At 38.8% G+C, this 15,307-nt stretch overlaps 1 protein-coding gene across 3 annotated transcripts; it reads left to right on the plus strand.

The window, feature by feature from the left end:
- On the plus strand, window positions 1-14,098 carry Hsd17b13 (hydroxysteroid 17-beta dehydrogenase 13). Of its 3 annotated transcripts, none has more exons than XM_074041796.1 (7): window positions 1-262; window positions 3,268-3,360; window positions 4,750-4,881; window positions 6,751-6,857; window positions 8,792-8,929; window positions 9,803-9,919; window positions 13,800-14,098. In XM_074041796.1, exons 1-7 carry the CDS (start codon window positions 197-199, stop codon window positions 13,888-13,890), a joined length of 744 nt encoding a protein of 247 aa, XP_073897897.1. In that variant the 5' UTR covers window positions 1-196; the 3' UTR covers window positions 13,891-14,098. The 3 variants fall into 3 exon arrangements, with proteins under 3 accessions (XP_073897897.1, XP_020009036.2, XP_073897896.1); XM_020153447.2 differs by having other exon boundaries at window positions 3-406; XM_074041795.1 differs by lacking the exon at window positions 3,268-3,360 and having other exon boundaries at window positions 3-406.
- Window positions 14,099-15,307: the final 1,209 nt, after the last annotated feature.

Consider the following 15,307-nt stretch of genomic DNA (forward strand, 5'->3'; position numbering starts at 1 on the left):
GTATTGAGCTTTTACTAGCAATTGGCCTTGCTTCAAGAACTCAAGGTGTATGTGACCCGTTAGAAGATCTAGGGGAAGCCTGCCTCCTCTCAGACAGTCCATTGATGTCTGCTCTTCCCTGGACCTCCACAAACAAGGTGTCCCTTTCCTAGACCCACACAAGGACCGAGCCTGAGGGAGAATACAGAGCAGAACCATGAACCTTGTCCTGGATCTCCTCCTGCTTCTGTTCATCGTCGTCTACTCCTACCTAGAGTCACTGGTGAAGTTTTTCCTTCCCCAAAAGAAAAAGTCTGTGGCAGGGGAGATTGTTCTCATTACGGGAGCTGGGCATGGAATAGGCAGGCTAACCACCTACGAGTTTGCAAAACGGAAAAGCAGACTGGTTCTGTGGGATATCAGTAAGGTAATGGATAATGGATAATGGGAATGTCAATCCTTGAAAGTCACAAAGTCAGGTGCATGGTATGGGAATTACTTGATTTGATACCTGCCTATCTTAGTGTTTTTCTTTTTCAAAGTTTGATGTTATTATGCAAATGCTTCAGGTTGGTTAAATGAAGGGAACATACCTGAGAATCAAAGCAGTGATTTTTATACCATGGTACGCAAGTTGACAACAAAAGACACAGAAGCCAGGAACTTCCAAGCTGCAGACATTTCTCTCAGCGTGGAATTCTTTATCTGCAATGAGGATAATGTTCAGAAGGAGTCCAGAACTACAGCAAATTACTACTAAGGGTCAAATTCAGCCAGTAGACAGCCAATTAAGCTAAGAGTGATTTTTAAACTTTTAAAGAGTTCTCAAAACCAAAGAAAGAACATAGGACAAATCCTTTGGTGCCTCCTCTTGCACACATAATCTTAAAATATTTAGTATTTAGCTTTTTGCAGGAAAATGATGCCAAGTCCTAGGGAAGAAGAAAAAATAAATGAATATTTTAAGTGCTTAAAAGTATGTCCAACATATGTGAACATTAGTTGTGTTAAAAACTATGTAGAGAGTCAGGCTTTCTCTTGAGCATTCTTTTTTTTTCTTATGCCTTATTGTAAATATTAACTATCAACATAAAGTAGCTGAAATCTTGTACAGTTTTCTCTAAGCTTGTAAATTTCAGTAAAATCATGAAAATATATGCCAAAAAATATTTATAAGATTTCAAGATTGAAAAAATTATGAGTTTTCTTTTTTTTTTTTTTTGAGGAGATTTTTCCATAAATCATAGTGAGATTTTTTGCCGCCATGTCTAGTTGCCACTTATTTTTTTAGGGACTTTAAAATGGCTCTTGAACTTAAGGAATTAATTTTCCCCTGGCTGTGGTGAAAAATACCATCAAGCAAAAGTTGATTCATCTTTACTTAACTGACACAGGCGCTTATGTAAAAGATAAGTTGATATATGGGATATGAAAATTATTTACCATGGGTTTAGTCTTTGAAGAGAGCCAATGAAACTTGCAGGAGAGGATAAGAATTTACAAATTGAGAAAATTATTTTCTGCTGTTCTTGGGCGTTTATCAAAAAGTCTAAATAAGAATAAATCCATGAAGAAAGCTTGATGAAATCTAACCTTCGGATCTCTTTTCACCTGTGCCGTTTGAAGAGAGGATACTTATTACATTTTTTTTTAATTTTAGAATTTCTAGGAGAAAAGTAAAATTAGCAAGCAGTCATACTCACAATGACTTAAGATTCACTTGGCCTGAAGGATGAGTAACCCAAACCTTGTAAATTCTCTTAAAATCCATGATTTATACTCTAAGGTCATAACTCTGATTTCCTTTGACTTTTTGTCACACCTGGCTCTTTTTGCCTTACAAGACGAAAGGCACATCAACAGTATGACCCTGGTTCTACCTAAATTGCTGTTTTAGGAACAAAGTGACTAGTGAAGCAACCAGCACAGGCCGGAGTTGATACTAAAGCACGTGACTCACTTGCAGAAAGACAAGGTACACATTTTGCAGTGCTCTGGGCCAATTGTAAGACAAAAGACCTTTTAATTCTTTAATCAAAGCATCTAATGAAAGCTCAAGTTACTAATGCTCTCTATGGATCTTGAATCTTGAGACGAAATGGAGAGAGTATAGTGGGTGGTACAATCTGGCAGTAAACAAGCTTCCAGCTAAAGTCCAAGTCAGTGAAAGATTTCTGCCCCCCACTTCCCCCTTAACTTCTTTGCCATCCCCTAAAAGGCTATTTGAAGGGCCACTGGCTTTGCTACTATAATAGCAAAGGGCATGGATCTTTTTAAAGTCTGTTCTTTGAGATTTCAGGCTGCTGCTGCAGGGTTTAGCCCAAAGTAGAGAAACAGAAAGGACCCAAGGGAGGCAAGGAGACTAAGGAAAATTACTTGAACTTTCATTCTGGGATAACCTGGAATCACAGTGCCTGGGATGGTAGTGGTGACTTTTCAAGTGGCTTCTCTGCATCACAGGAAAGAGTTCACAAATGTAAGAGGTAAAGGCCTCATAATCTTCGCTATAAACACCAACAGATGTCAAAACTGGAAACAAATTCTAATTTTCCAGAAATGCAGGTCAAGAAACACAGAAAGAGGTCTTTGAATATAGGATGAAAGTAAGTTGGTCTGTTTGCATGTCCTAGAGTTATAAGCAAAGTTGTTATTGAAATGACAATCCATTAGGTGGCCCTGAAGAATGTTGTAGAATTATCTCCTAAGGTCTCCCTATTAAAGTCTTTCTCAAATTAGTAACCATCTTTCCTTTCCACTCCCAGAGGGATAAATCAAAATTGTCAAGAAAAACATGCAGAAGCGCAGAGTTTAGAATCACTGTAACTACGCAGCACAAATGAATGATAAATTGAGACTTTTTTCCTTCTCCATACTAAAACATCTCCTCCTGTGACACCACAAAGTGCCACATCTCCAAGAATGTCTTCCAAGCCACAGAAGTGACCTTCTTTGGAGAAAAGTCTACTGGAGACTCTCCAGAGGCCAAGAGAAACTGGGAAAACAAAAACAGAAAAGAATTGTTTTGCTTGCTTTTTATTTGTTTTGGGTTTTTGGTTTAGGTTGGGTTTTTGTTGTTTATTTGTTTGGGGGGTGTGGCTTGGGGGTTTGCTTAGGATGCTAATCTGTGTATTTCTAGCAGAAAAGCCAGGTGTACTCTAATTGCAAATTAGGCAAGCAGCCACTCTCAAGAAATTCTTATAAAATAATGAGACATTTGGGGCATGGACTTTAATCCTGAAAAGGCTTTCTCCTGCCGCTCTTTCCCGGACTCGCTCTTTGGTCTTGCAGCACAGCGTCGAGTGCAGGCAGCTCGGGGCCCGCGCGCACGCGTTCGCCGTGGACTGCGGGGACAGGGACGAGGTTTACAACTGCGTGGAGCAGGTGGGCGCCCACGCCGTCCCCGGGCTTCGGGCTCGCTCCACTGGCGTGCAGAATGAAGGGGCGCTTGACGTGGGCCTGATCGAAATCAGATGAGCCGCACAATGAAGTAGCTGTGCGATGGGCTCTGGCCATTGTAATTGTTTCGTATTTCAGTCAATTTGGAGCTGGTCAGAAGTTTAAGCAGTGGCCCACAGTAACTATTAAAGATTTACCAGCAGGAAATTGATTCCTTTCTAGTTTCTGGTCCTATATTTTGCAGCATTTTCCCCCTTTAATCATTTCCTCTGTGAGATTTTCTTTGTTTTGATGCTCATCTGGTTTTCTAGGGTAAATGTGCAATCAATAATCATTATAACACTTTTTAAATATCAAGTGCTCACAATAAACAAAACTCTCCAATGAACTATTGCATTCTTTTTTAATTTAATTTAATTAAATGATTCTAGAACCCTCAGTTTATAGATGAGCAACTTAAGGGTCAGAAAGATTAAGCCAGACAAAGGTCATGTACCTGATAGGTGGTAGAACCAGAATAACCAGGGTTATTCAGTCAGCACTTTAAAAATACTTGGTCAGAGCTGGACACCCGTGGCTGTAATCCTAGCTGCTTGGGGAGTCTGAGATTGGGAGGATTCTGATTTGAGCCCAGTCCAGGCAAAAGTTTGTGGGCTGGGCACTGGTGGCTCACACCTATAATCCCTGCTATCAAGAGGCAAAGATCAGGAGGACTGTGGTTCGAAGCCAGCCTGGGCAAATAGTTTGAGAGACCCTACCTTGAAAAAACCCAGCACAAAAAAAGGGCTGGTGGAGTTGCTCTAGGTGTAGGCCCTGAGTTCAAACCCTAGTACCACAAAAAAAAAAAAAGTTGTGGGACTCCATCTTAACCAGTAGAGGGAGAGGGGTCTGTCATCCCAGCAATGGTGGAAAGCCTAAAATAGAAGGATCATGTTCCAGACTTTCCTGGGCGAAAAGCAAGACTCTATCTAAAAGCAAGACTAAAATAACCAGAGGAAAATGGGCTGTGGAGGTATGGCCCAAGTGGTAGAGAACCTGCCTAGCAAGTGTTGAAGCCCTGAGTTCAAATCCCACTACTGTATTTTGGTCAGAATTTATGTATCAATTTACCAACACAAACATTAATTTCGCTTTATTCATAAGATTTTAAAGAACACATGGTATCATGGGTACCAAAATGCACATTTTAAAAATCTAACCATCTTTATGACTGTTCCCTTTGCATCTACTCTTTGAACTTGAAGCTCTTTTCATCGCTAAACTCTGAGACACCTCACCCAGTAGAATACAAAAAAATCTATTCCCTGGATTAGATCTAATCCACAACTTTGAGTTTGATAACAAACCCTATAATGTGTTCTTTCTAATTTAAAGGTAAAAAAAGAAGTGGGTGATGTAACCATCGTGGTGAATAATGCTGGAGCAGTATATCCAGCTGACCTCCTTAGTACCAAGGATGAAGAGATTACCAAAACGTTTGGAGTCAACATCCTCACACATTTTTGGGTGAGTGTGAGTCAGAAATATTTTCTGTTTGTGTGTGTCTGATGCCTTCTCTGAAGATATGTGAACCTCATAATTGAGTTCACATATTTGGTGGGGGACTGGCCAGATCTCTTTTCTTAAATCAAGAATCATCAAACTTACTTGAATAGAAGAGACTCCAGAGTCTCTGACTAATGGGCACAGAGGTCAAGAGGATGCAACAGCCCAGAATAGAAGCCAGTTGGTCTGTCTTGTTTACAAGTATCTACCACAAAACTTGACAGGGGCCAGGTTTTCACACACGTATTCATGGAGGTGTGTGAAGGGTTGTCCTTGCCATATCTTTTCTGTGCTTTACAGGAAATATATGCAGAGTCCATTCACTTATACAGGATTTTAGTAATGAAGACATCAGAAGGAACTACTTAGATGTATGTAAGATCAGAACACTTCAGGGTGGACTCTGAGATAAGTTCTGGATCATGGAATGCTGGAACTTAGAAACAGGACTCAAGAGATTGCTTACAGCCAGGTGCGGTGCTTCACACCTATAATCCCAGCCACTCAGAAGGTAGAAATTGGGAAAATCACAGCTTGAGGCCAGCCAGAGCAAAAAAAAAATTAGCAAGACTCCATCTTAACAAACATGCCAGGTGTGCTGGTACACACCTGTGAATTCCAGCTACACAAGACACATACTTAAAAGGATCATGGTCTGAAGCCAGCCAGGACAAATAGCTGGAGACCCCATCTGAAAGATAAGTAAAGGGCTGGGTGCTTGGCTCAAGTGGTAGGTTGCTTGCCTAGCAAGTGCAAGGGCTGGAGCTCAAACCCCAGCACTGCCAGAGGAAAGGAAGAGAGACAGAGACAGAGAAACAGACAGAGACAGAGAGTTCTTACAATTGGTTCATTTTGTGGGAGACTGATGTGTGAACTTCAACAGCCTTTGTAGAGAGCAGGACCTCAAAATTAGTGTACAACTTGAGGAGAGGATCAAGCTGGATTCTTGGAGAGAAATCCTCCCCAGACCTTCACACGTGCTAATGTTGGTTATCATGCTACCAGACTGCATGGAGGACTCATCAGAGTTTTCTGTAGCTCATAACATATTCTACGAAACTTAGAAGTTTAAAGCAACAAGACACATTCTTTGTCGCCTCACAGTTTCTGTGGGTCAGGAATTTGTAGGTGGCTTCCTTTGGGCAGTTCTGGCTCTAAGAATTTGCACAAGATATACAAGGTGGATCCATCAAATTCTCTTAAGATATTTTTTAATTTTTTGGAGAAAAAAACTGCTGTTTCCTGTAACACAGTATTACAAAGAGGGACGTACATAATTGCTTGGATGAGCCTGGAGCCCTGGGCTTATTTCACTCAATTGTCTGGATGCAGACCCGCAAAATTTCAGCTCTTCTCACTGGAATGACAAAATCTTATATAACGCCAGATTATCACGAGGAATTCCTTCAATTCTTAAAACTCTGAATTTCTCCCTCAATGATATTGTTTGGGGCTGGGAGTATAGCTCTGTGATACAGTGCTTGCCTATCGTAAGGGCTATATTTCAGCCTTAGTAACCGAAATAATGATAATAATAAGATTATTTGTTTGACATAAACAGAAAGGAGCATTTGACTCTTTCTGAAGGGAAGAAGGGGGAATTTTTAAGGTGGGTCTTTGGCATGCCACATACTGGCCCAGCACTCAGTGCTGGCTCAAACCAATGGATGCTTGTCCTTTTTATTTCTATCATGGGTATAGAAGTGACCACAGAATCTTGGCAACTATTTTGTTTCTCTCAAATGTTATTCTGTCTTAACAAAACTAAAGCAACCTGATTTGAAACTGATACCTGTGTCATTGTTCATCTTCTCTCTGCATTGACCTTAGAGCACAAAAGCACTTCTTCCATCGATGATGAGGAGAAATCATGGCCACATTGTCACAGTAGCTTCAGTGTGTGGCCACGGAGTGATTCCATATCTCATCCCATACTGGTGGGTATTGCTAGCCGGGAGCGCCACAGATAGCTAAGTGCTCACAGTGCTGTAATTTGGATTTACAGCATTTACATAGTAGGTTAATTCTAAGTGGGCTTCTAAAACTATGAAACTGGGTGTAATTTTATTTAAAATATTCTTTGATTTCTGGGAACTCTTCTATAGAACAGTATAAGAAAGCAGTAAAGCCAGAATCTTTCCATTGTATCCTGGAATGAATAGACATTGAGAAAAGGCAGAGGGCATGGCTCAAATGGTAGAGCACCTGCCAAGCAAGTGCAAGGTCCTGAGTTCAAACCCCAGTGTTGCCAAAGTAAACAAACAAATAATAAGTACATAAATAAATAAAAAGAGCACTAGCAAACACTGATAAAGGAACAGGAAACACAGACTAAGGAGTAAGACATGCAGAAGTTAAAATGAACACAAATCTATATCCTAGCCAAGGTGCCATGATAAGCTTGCGAAGTGAAAGTATGTGTGTATGTGTGTGTTTGTGTGTGTGAGAGAGAGAGAGACAGAGAGAGAGAGAGGGAGAGCACTTCTACCTGAGTAAACAGTGTGATACCACACCCATACCTTACTAAGTACATAAAGGGAAGGAGGAGGCTAGAGTCTCCAAAGATATACTATTTGCAAAATATCCTTCTCTTGAAAACTATGTTCCAAACTCTGTTTAACATCTTAAAACACAAATAAGAATTTCACAGATTAAATCTTTGCTATTGTTTCATTGTTTAGAAATTTAGAAATCTGACTGGGCATGGTATCTCATGCCTATAATTCCAGCTACTCAGGAGGCTGAGATGGGGAGGATCCTGGTTACAAGCCAGCTCAGGCAATATGTTAATGAGACCAAGTCTCAATAATAAGCCAGGCATGATGGTACATGTCTGTAATCCCAGCTATGCATGAGGCTAAGTAGGAGGATCACAGTCCAAGGCCAGCCATGGGTAACACTTGTATCATCGATTCTTCACTCTTATGCACATGCTATTTCATTGAATCCTAAGACAACCCTAAATTTTATTATCTATAATTGAAAAATCTGAAAAACAAAAAAGTACAGTAAGGTCATGTGCTGATGGTTGCACACACAAACATACCTATCTTCACACCCTCTTTTTTATTTCATTTTTGGCAGTGCTATGGTTTGAACTCAGGGCCTACACTTTAAGCCACTCCACCAGCCCTTTTTTGTGAAGTGTTTTTGAGATAGGGTCTCTTGAACTATTTGCTCAGAATGGCTTCAAATCACAATCCTCCTGATCTTTGCCTCCCAAGTAGCCAGGATTACAAGCCTGAGCCACCAGTGCCCAGCTCTCCATACCTTCTTTTAACTCCAACTTCTCAGAATGAAATTAAGAAGCCATTGTGGCTCCAGTGTCAAGAGAGAAACTATGAACACAGTTGTCACAGGCGGGGGAATAGGTAGTCTCTCAGAAGTTTGTCAATACAGACATTAGCTTTGCAGGATTTCTAAATATGTTTTCTCTAATTCATATCTTTCACAAGAGAAACTGATTAAAACACTTTGAGGATGGAAGAAATTGAGTGGAAAACCTTCCATGTAGGATAGGAAATGAGCATGACGTAAGCCACTCTGTAAAGTTATCCCTGCTCTTTTGCTATCATCGCTGGTTAATGAAGGGTAGAGGCTGGGGGTGTAGCACAGTGGGGCAGTGGACTCAACATGGGCAGGGCCCTGGCTTCAATCCCCACACAAAAAGAAAAAAGAAGCTGGGTGCACTCAGAATTCTCTCTAGCGGTATAAGAAAATGTGAGTGAAAATGACAGGTCACTTTGTCCTCTCAGAAAAATCTCAAAGCAGAATGTCTCAGATTCTTCGTGTTGTGTTCTCAAAGCAGATAGCAGTGTCTTGTCACAAAGCTGTGGCCTGTGAGTCACCGGTGCTGATGATTCTCTTCCAGTTCCAGCAAATTTGCTGCTGTTGGCTTCCACCGACGTCTGACGGCAGAATTGGAAGCCTTGGGGAAAACTGGCATCAAAACCTCATGTCTCTGCCCAGTGTTTGTGAATACTGGGTTCACCAAAAACCCAAACACAAGGTGAGGCCAAAATCAAGTTAGAATGAAAACATGACATGAAACATTCATCAGAAAACTATAGGAGAAAATTTAAATGGGCTGACGGAGGAAACAAAAAAAAAAAAAAAGGAAAACTTGTTTTTCTTACTAGTAGTGTTGTACTAGCTTTAAGTTTTACCTTGAAATTAAATTAGGGACTAGAGGAGTGAGTGTAGGCAACTGATAGCTTTTTGTGTCCAGGAAAATGTTGACAGACTCAGGTGCCAAGAGTGAGCAAGAAGGGGGCTGGGAACTAAAGGGGTTTGGGGAAGGGAATGAGAGTCCTCTGTGCTGACCTAACATCCTAACATTCCCTGGTGGTTCACCCTCCTCAGTGGGTAGCAAGGTAAGGGTACAGAACACCACTCTGTCTCTTCCACAGCACAAGCTGTACTGCTATTGTGACACCCTCTAACATTCCCTGAACTTGCCTGACACTCAAAATCACTGCTTCGGTGTAAAATAAAACTAATGTTCATTGACTCTTCCTTAGAGGTTCTGATTTAATAGCTCCAAGAATAAGGTGTTTTGTTCATTTTATTTCACTTCACAAGCATACAATTATAAGATTGTGACAAAACATCCACAAGGACTGTGGAGCCAGGAGGGAAGTGGCACTTCTACAGGGAATCCTGAAACATTTTTCACCAAATTGGTGAAAAGATTGCTTTATTTTCCTGCTTTCATTAATTGAAAAATTAAAACGTTGGGGAGGGGGCATGGCGCTGAGGTTTAACTCAGTGTAGAGTGCATACTTTGCATGTGGAAGCCCTGGATCCAATCCCCAGCAAGAAAATAAACAAATGGATAAAAAAAATTTAATAGAAATAAACTTTTTTTTCTTTTGAATCACAGATTATGGCCTGTTTTAGAGACAAATGAAGTTGCAAGAAGTCTGATAGATGGAATACTTGCCAACAAGAAAATGATTTTTGTTCCATCATATATCGGTTTTTCTCTGCTACTGGAGAAGTAAGTACAGTCCAGAACATCTAAAATATTAAAAGACAAATAAAATTATTGTACATACAGTCTTTTAGTTGTGGAAGTTGCTATGGAAATGATCCATCCCTGTGGTGTACATGTCCTGTTATTGTCTTAGCCATTCTCTTCAAAAAAGGGAATGATTCCTTTTCTCAGCCATGTTTATCATCTCGGCCCAATTTTGCTGGACTGTTGAAACCGAAGGAAAGACAGTTTAAAAAGAATATAATATAGTGACCTAGTTAATAAAGGCTCTATTTTTGTAAAACCTGCTGAAATTTTGATTGGAACTGCACTAAATCTATAGACCAATCAGAGAAGAACTGACATATTAACACTATTGAGTCATTTAATCCAAGAACACAATATACCTTTCCCTTTTTGAAAAATATTCTTCAAAATCTGTAGGCACTATTTTGTAGCTTCTGGAATTCAAACCTTGCACATCTTTCAAGAGATTTATTACAAAGTATTTCATGGTTTTGATTGTATTATAATTGCATATAAAAAATTTTTTTCTCCTCCCTGTTATATATATTTCATTTTAATATTTTGCTCTTACATTCTTCAACTTTGTTAAACTTGTGAAACTTATTATTTATTAAGCTTGCTAAGCTGTTTTGGAGATTCCACCAACAGATTCTGTACATAAACAATCATACTACTTGTGAAAGAAGACACTTTCACTTTTCCCTTTAGAATCTGCAGGGTTTTGTTTTTTCTTGCCTACTACATGGGCCAGACCTTCCAATCCAGTACTGAGCAGGATGGGAAGGAACAGGAATCCAATTCTTCCTGGCCATCAGGTGGAAGGGTTTTGCCCCTGAGTACAAAGTTGTTTTGTACGAAGTGTTCCACCATTGAGTACAAAGTTGGCCACCGATGCCCTTTGTCAGGTTAAGGAATTTCCCTTCTATTGCTACCTTCATGAGAGCTTTTATGAAAAAATGTAGACATCAATTTTTGTCAAATGCATCCTCTAAATATATTGAAATCTTTCCATTTTAGTTTAATATTGTAAATTACATAGATGCTTTTTTCTTTCTTTCTTTTTGGCAGTACTGGGATTTTAACTCAGGGCCTTGTGCTTGCTAAGCAGGTGCTCTACCACTTGAGCCACACCTCCAGTCCTACATTGATTCATTTTAAAGGATAAACCAACCCTGAATTAAAATGTCTTTGTCTGATGTTTGTATCAGAGTAATACTGACTTCATAGACTGAATTGAAGAGTTGTCCCTCCTCTTCTATTTTCTGGAGTAGCTTCTATGGGATTGGTACTGTTTCCTCCTTAACCATTTGATAGAATTCACAGGGAAGCCACTGATCCACTAGCCCTGTAATTTCCTTTTTTTTTCTTTTATTTCATTTTTAATTTCTGCTTTTGTTTCATTTTGTTTTTTTGACATAGAGTCTCCCCGTGTAGCTCAAGTGGCCTCAAATTCATGGTCTTCCCGCCTGCACCTCTCTAGTGATCTGTAATTTTCTTATTGGGAAAGTTTTTAATTACAAATTTAATTTCTTTAAAAGAGATATTCAAGTTACTTATTAAGTCTTGGTAATGGGTCTTTCAAGAAAATTTTCCATTTCATCAAAGCTGTCAAATATATTGGCATAAATTTGTACATATCATCCCTTATTTTCTTTATGAATTTGGAGTTTTCATTCCTGTTGATGTGGTGGTGCATATCTGTAATCCCAGCACTTGGGAGGCTGAAGCAGAGAGTTTCAAGTTTGAGGCCAGCTTGGGCTGCATAGTGGGTTCCAGACCAGCTTCAGCTACTTAGCAATGCCCTGGCTCAAACCACACCCCCTCAAAAAAAAAACTCCTGTTTTTTTAGTTTCTAAATACTTGGGAATTTTCTAGAGCTCTTTCTGTTATTCATTTCTAATTTAATTCCATTGTATAACTTGAATAATTTAAATTATTCTAGATTGACTACTCTGTCACTTTGAAATGACTTTTTTTACCCCTAGTAACATTCTCTGCTTTCAAATCTATTTTGTCTGATATTAACATAGACACTCCATCTTCTTCAAGTTAATATTATGTTAGTATATTTCATTCCATTCTTTTACTTTTAACCTTTGTTCCCTTATGCCTTATTTATAATGTGTTTCTTATAGGCAGTACATTGTTGAGTCTTGTGGGTTTTTTTAAAAACCTAATTTAACAGTCTCTGCTTTATAATTGACATAGTTGGATCAAGTACATTTAATGTGATTATGATGTAGTTAGATTTAAAGCCATCATCTTGCTACTTGTTCTCTATTTGTTCTATTTTATTCTTTGTTCCTTTCTGTCTTCCTTTGGATTAACTGACACTAAATAACTTGTTTCCATGTTATTTCTTTTGTTGGCTTCTCAGTTATACTTTTGTTGTTTGGGTTGTTATTTTAGAGTTAATACTATGCATCATTAACTTATCACAGTCCGTTTTCAATGATTTCATGCCTCTCCATGTATTGTCTAAGAAGCTTGCAATACTATAATTCCATTTCTCTGCTCCCATGCTCTTAAGCCCCAAGACAGTAAGAAGACCCATGAAAGTAATTTCCTGTGGGGTTCAAAACAGGTCAATTATTGTTGAAAGATTCAAAAATCAGAGCAGACATGCATATGACCAAGATAATAAATATACTTCTTCTGCCAGACACAGAGAACAGTACCCCTGTGCAGTAAAGAGGAGTGTCAACGTCTTTGTTATGATAGTGCAGCTCTCGTGGTAGTTTGTTATTCAGCAATAAGGGGCATCTTGTTAATGTGCTTTGCACTTAGCTCCTTTTACAGAGACAATTTTATGAGCATACACAATCTCTTTCTTTGTATGAGTGCTTAAAAGTTATCCTTGTCCTCCTCCCTGCCACATCTTCCCTGCCCTTTGCTCATTCCCCCACCTTCCATCACCTCCCAAGACAGGGAAAAAAATCCAGCACTAGTAAACAATACCAAGATGATTTCAAATAGGACTTTGCCTTCCAATCCTGTTGTTTCTGTCTCCTTACGTGCACTCTTGCTCTCTTCTTTCATCTGTCTTACCCATCCTTGAACATTCAATTGTCCTTTTGAAATTATCTCCACTATTCCAGCCCAGGTTACACCTCCTCATGTTCCAACCCTTAATTATCAATTGCCGGTGTTTTTCAGCAATTGCTTCAAGTCAGTCATCATGGCCTCTCAGCTAAACAATAAGTTCCTTGAAGGCAATCACTTTCTTTTTTAGTTCTTTAGTTTGCCTTGCTATAAAGTAAGTAATAGATATTCAGTGCATACTCAAGGGGAGGTGAAGGGATGACTGAAGTGGATTCAGTGGTGTCTCTCAGAGCTCTTAGTATTAAAATTAATTGACAGTTTCAGCAGTGACCTCAGATCATCAGTTTTGGATCATTATTAATATAAAAGCTCGTATGATTTTACTAATATGAGATTATTAAGAGTGGTATATATCAGTACTTTCTTTATCTTTGTATGCTACTAAGAGTAAAAGACAGAAAGAGAGACTAGAGAAGAAAGAAGAATAAAGGAAAACTAAATGTAAGCCAGATGATTTTCAAGGTACTTTAACTGATGACAACAACAAAAAAGGACTCACAATAGGACATGGTAGCTCACACCTGTAATCCTAGCTACTTGTGAGGCAGATATCAGGAGGATCATAGATCCAGGCCAATCTGGGCATAATGCAAGATTCTATCTCAAACTAACCAATGCAAAAGTGACCGAGGGCATGACTCAAATGGCAAAGCACCTGCCCAGCAAGTCCAAGACCCTGAGTTCAACCTCCAGTAATGCCAAGAAAAAAAAAAAGGACTCTGGTGTCAAAGATCTTTAAACTGAAATATTTTTTCCATCTTTCTTCTAAATGTAGGTTTCTTCCTGAACGTGCCTTGACTGCTATAAGTCGTGTACAGAATGTTCAATTTGAAGCACTGGTTAGTCACAAAACCAAGAAGAAATGATGTATGCTGGAGACACGTGCACATTTGTAATGTGAATCTAAGTTTAGAGTCAGTGCTTCTAAACTTTCTTTCATATTTTCAATGCTGCTAATATTTAAAAACTTTGGTTGGCTCTAGCAGCAATTGAATGAATAAAACTAATTGCCTATCTTTCTATTTTCCAAGAATGGAGAACTGTGAGAAATAAATTTCTACTGCTTATAAATAACCCATCTGTGACATTTTTGTTATAGCAGCAGGAATAGACTAAGACAGTGTCTGTTAGGCTACCAAGTGGAAAAGTAGTAAATGTGCTTTTAAGTACATAGACTCAACTTTGTGCAACTATTTTATGAAATAAATTACTAAATAGAGAAATGCTGGGCTAGATGATAAGATGATTAAAATTTTGAACAAATACTGTCAAGTTGTCTTCCAAAAAAATTCAAATGATTTCTATTTTGATGGGGGATTTTGATATGGCTATGAATTTGTTCTTTGTGGGCAGGATGAAATGCTGTCTTGTTTTATAGAGTTATGGTTTTAAAAGACATTTTTTTTCCTAATTTTTCTTCAGTGTTCAATTTTTCTCACATCCTGGTGTAAAGAATGAAACCATTTTATTTATCTAACTTAGTGAGCCAAACATTTACACAGATTTGCAATTGTGAAATCTCAACACCTTGCTCTTTACTTTAGAAAGTCCTTGAATGTGTTTGGTTTTCTTTTTAGTCTATTGAGCAATTTCTAAATATAGGCAACTAAAAAATATTTAGTCATTCACCTATACCAACAATGTGATCCTCCCCAAATAAATCCCAATGTTAAGGGCAAAGAAGAAATGTTCCTGCTTTTTTTGTTTGTTTGCTTGCTTTTTGTATTTTTGGTGCTGGAGATTAAACCTAGGGCTTTGCATGTGGTATACCACTGAGCTACACTCCCAGCCCAAAACTTTCTGTTTTAATTCCATTTCCAGTTTTAATCCTTTATGAGTGAAGCTTGAAGAAATGCCTGGGAGCACAACACTGAGTCCTTTTTGCCCATTTCTCTTGCTGTTCACCTCTTCCTAGTAAGTTCCAGCTGAGTTTCTAAATGTTTTACAGTGACAACCTCCATTTCATAATTCTCCTTAGTGGTCCTCATTACTACTGAAATTGCAGTTCTAGGGCCACCACTTGGGTCACAGATCCATGGGCAAATATTTTTTGCAGGGATTCTGTAATTTTAATTTAAATTTCATAATTAAGTGTAAAAAAATTAATTAAAGATGTGTCTCGAAATTCAGATGTCTGTGTGCATGCAGTATCATGATTTCCTGATAAAGGATTAGAATAATGGGACTGATGCCCAGTCCATGCAGGTAAAGCTCCTTCTTGATCCACATAACATAATATCTCTTCTAGTCTGTTCCAGGGATCATTGTTTTCTTGATTATTAA

This window comes from Castor canadensis, chromosome 9, assembly GCF_047511655.1.
Source record: "Castor canadensis chromosome 9, mCasCan1.hap1v2, whole genome shotgun sequence".
Lineage (NCBI taxonomy): Eukaryota > Metazoa > Chordata > Mammalia > Rodentia > Castoridae > Castor > Castor canadensis.

Coding starts and splice junctions, on each gene's coding strand:
- Hsd17b13 (XM_020153447.2), top strand. CDS start 197: ATGAACCTTGTCCTGGATCTCCTCCTGCTTCTGTTCATCGTCGTCTAC. Junction 6,858..8,791: donor CCATATCTCATCCCATACTG/GTGGGTATTGCT, acceptor ATTCTCTTCCAG/TTCCAGCAAATTTGCTGCTG. Junction 9,920..13,799: donor TTTTCTCTGCTACTGGAGAA/GTAAGTACAGTC, acceptor TTCTAAATGTAG/GTTTCTTCCTGAACGTGCCT.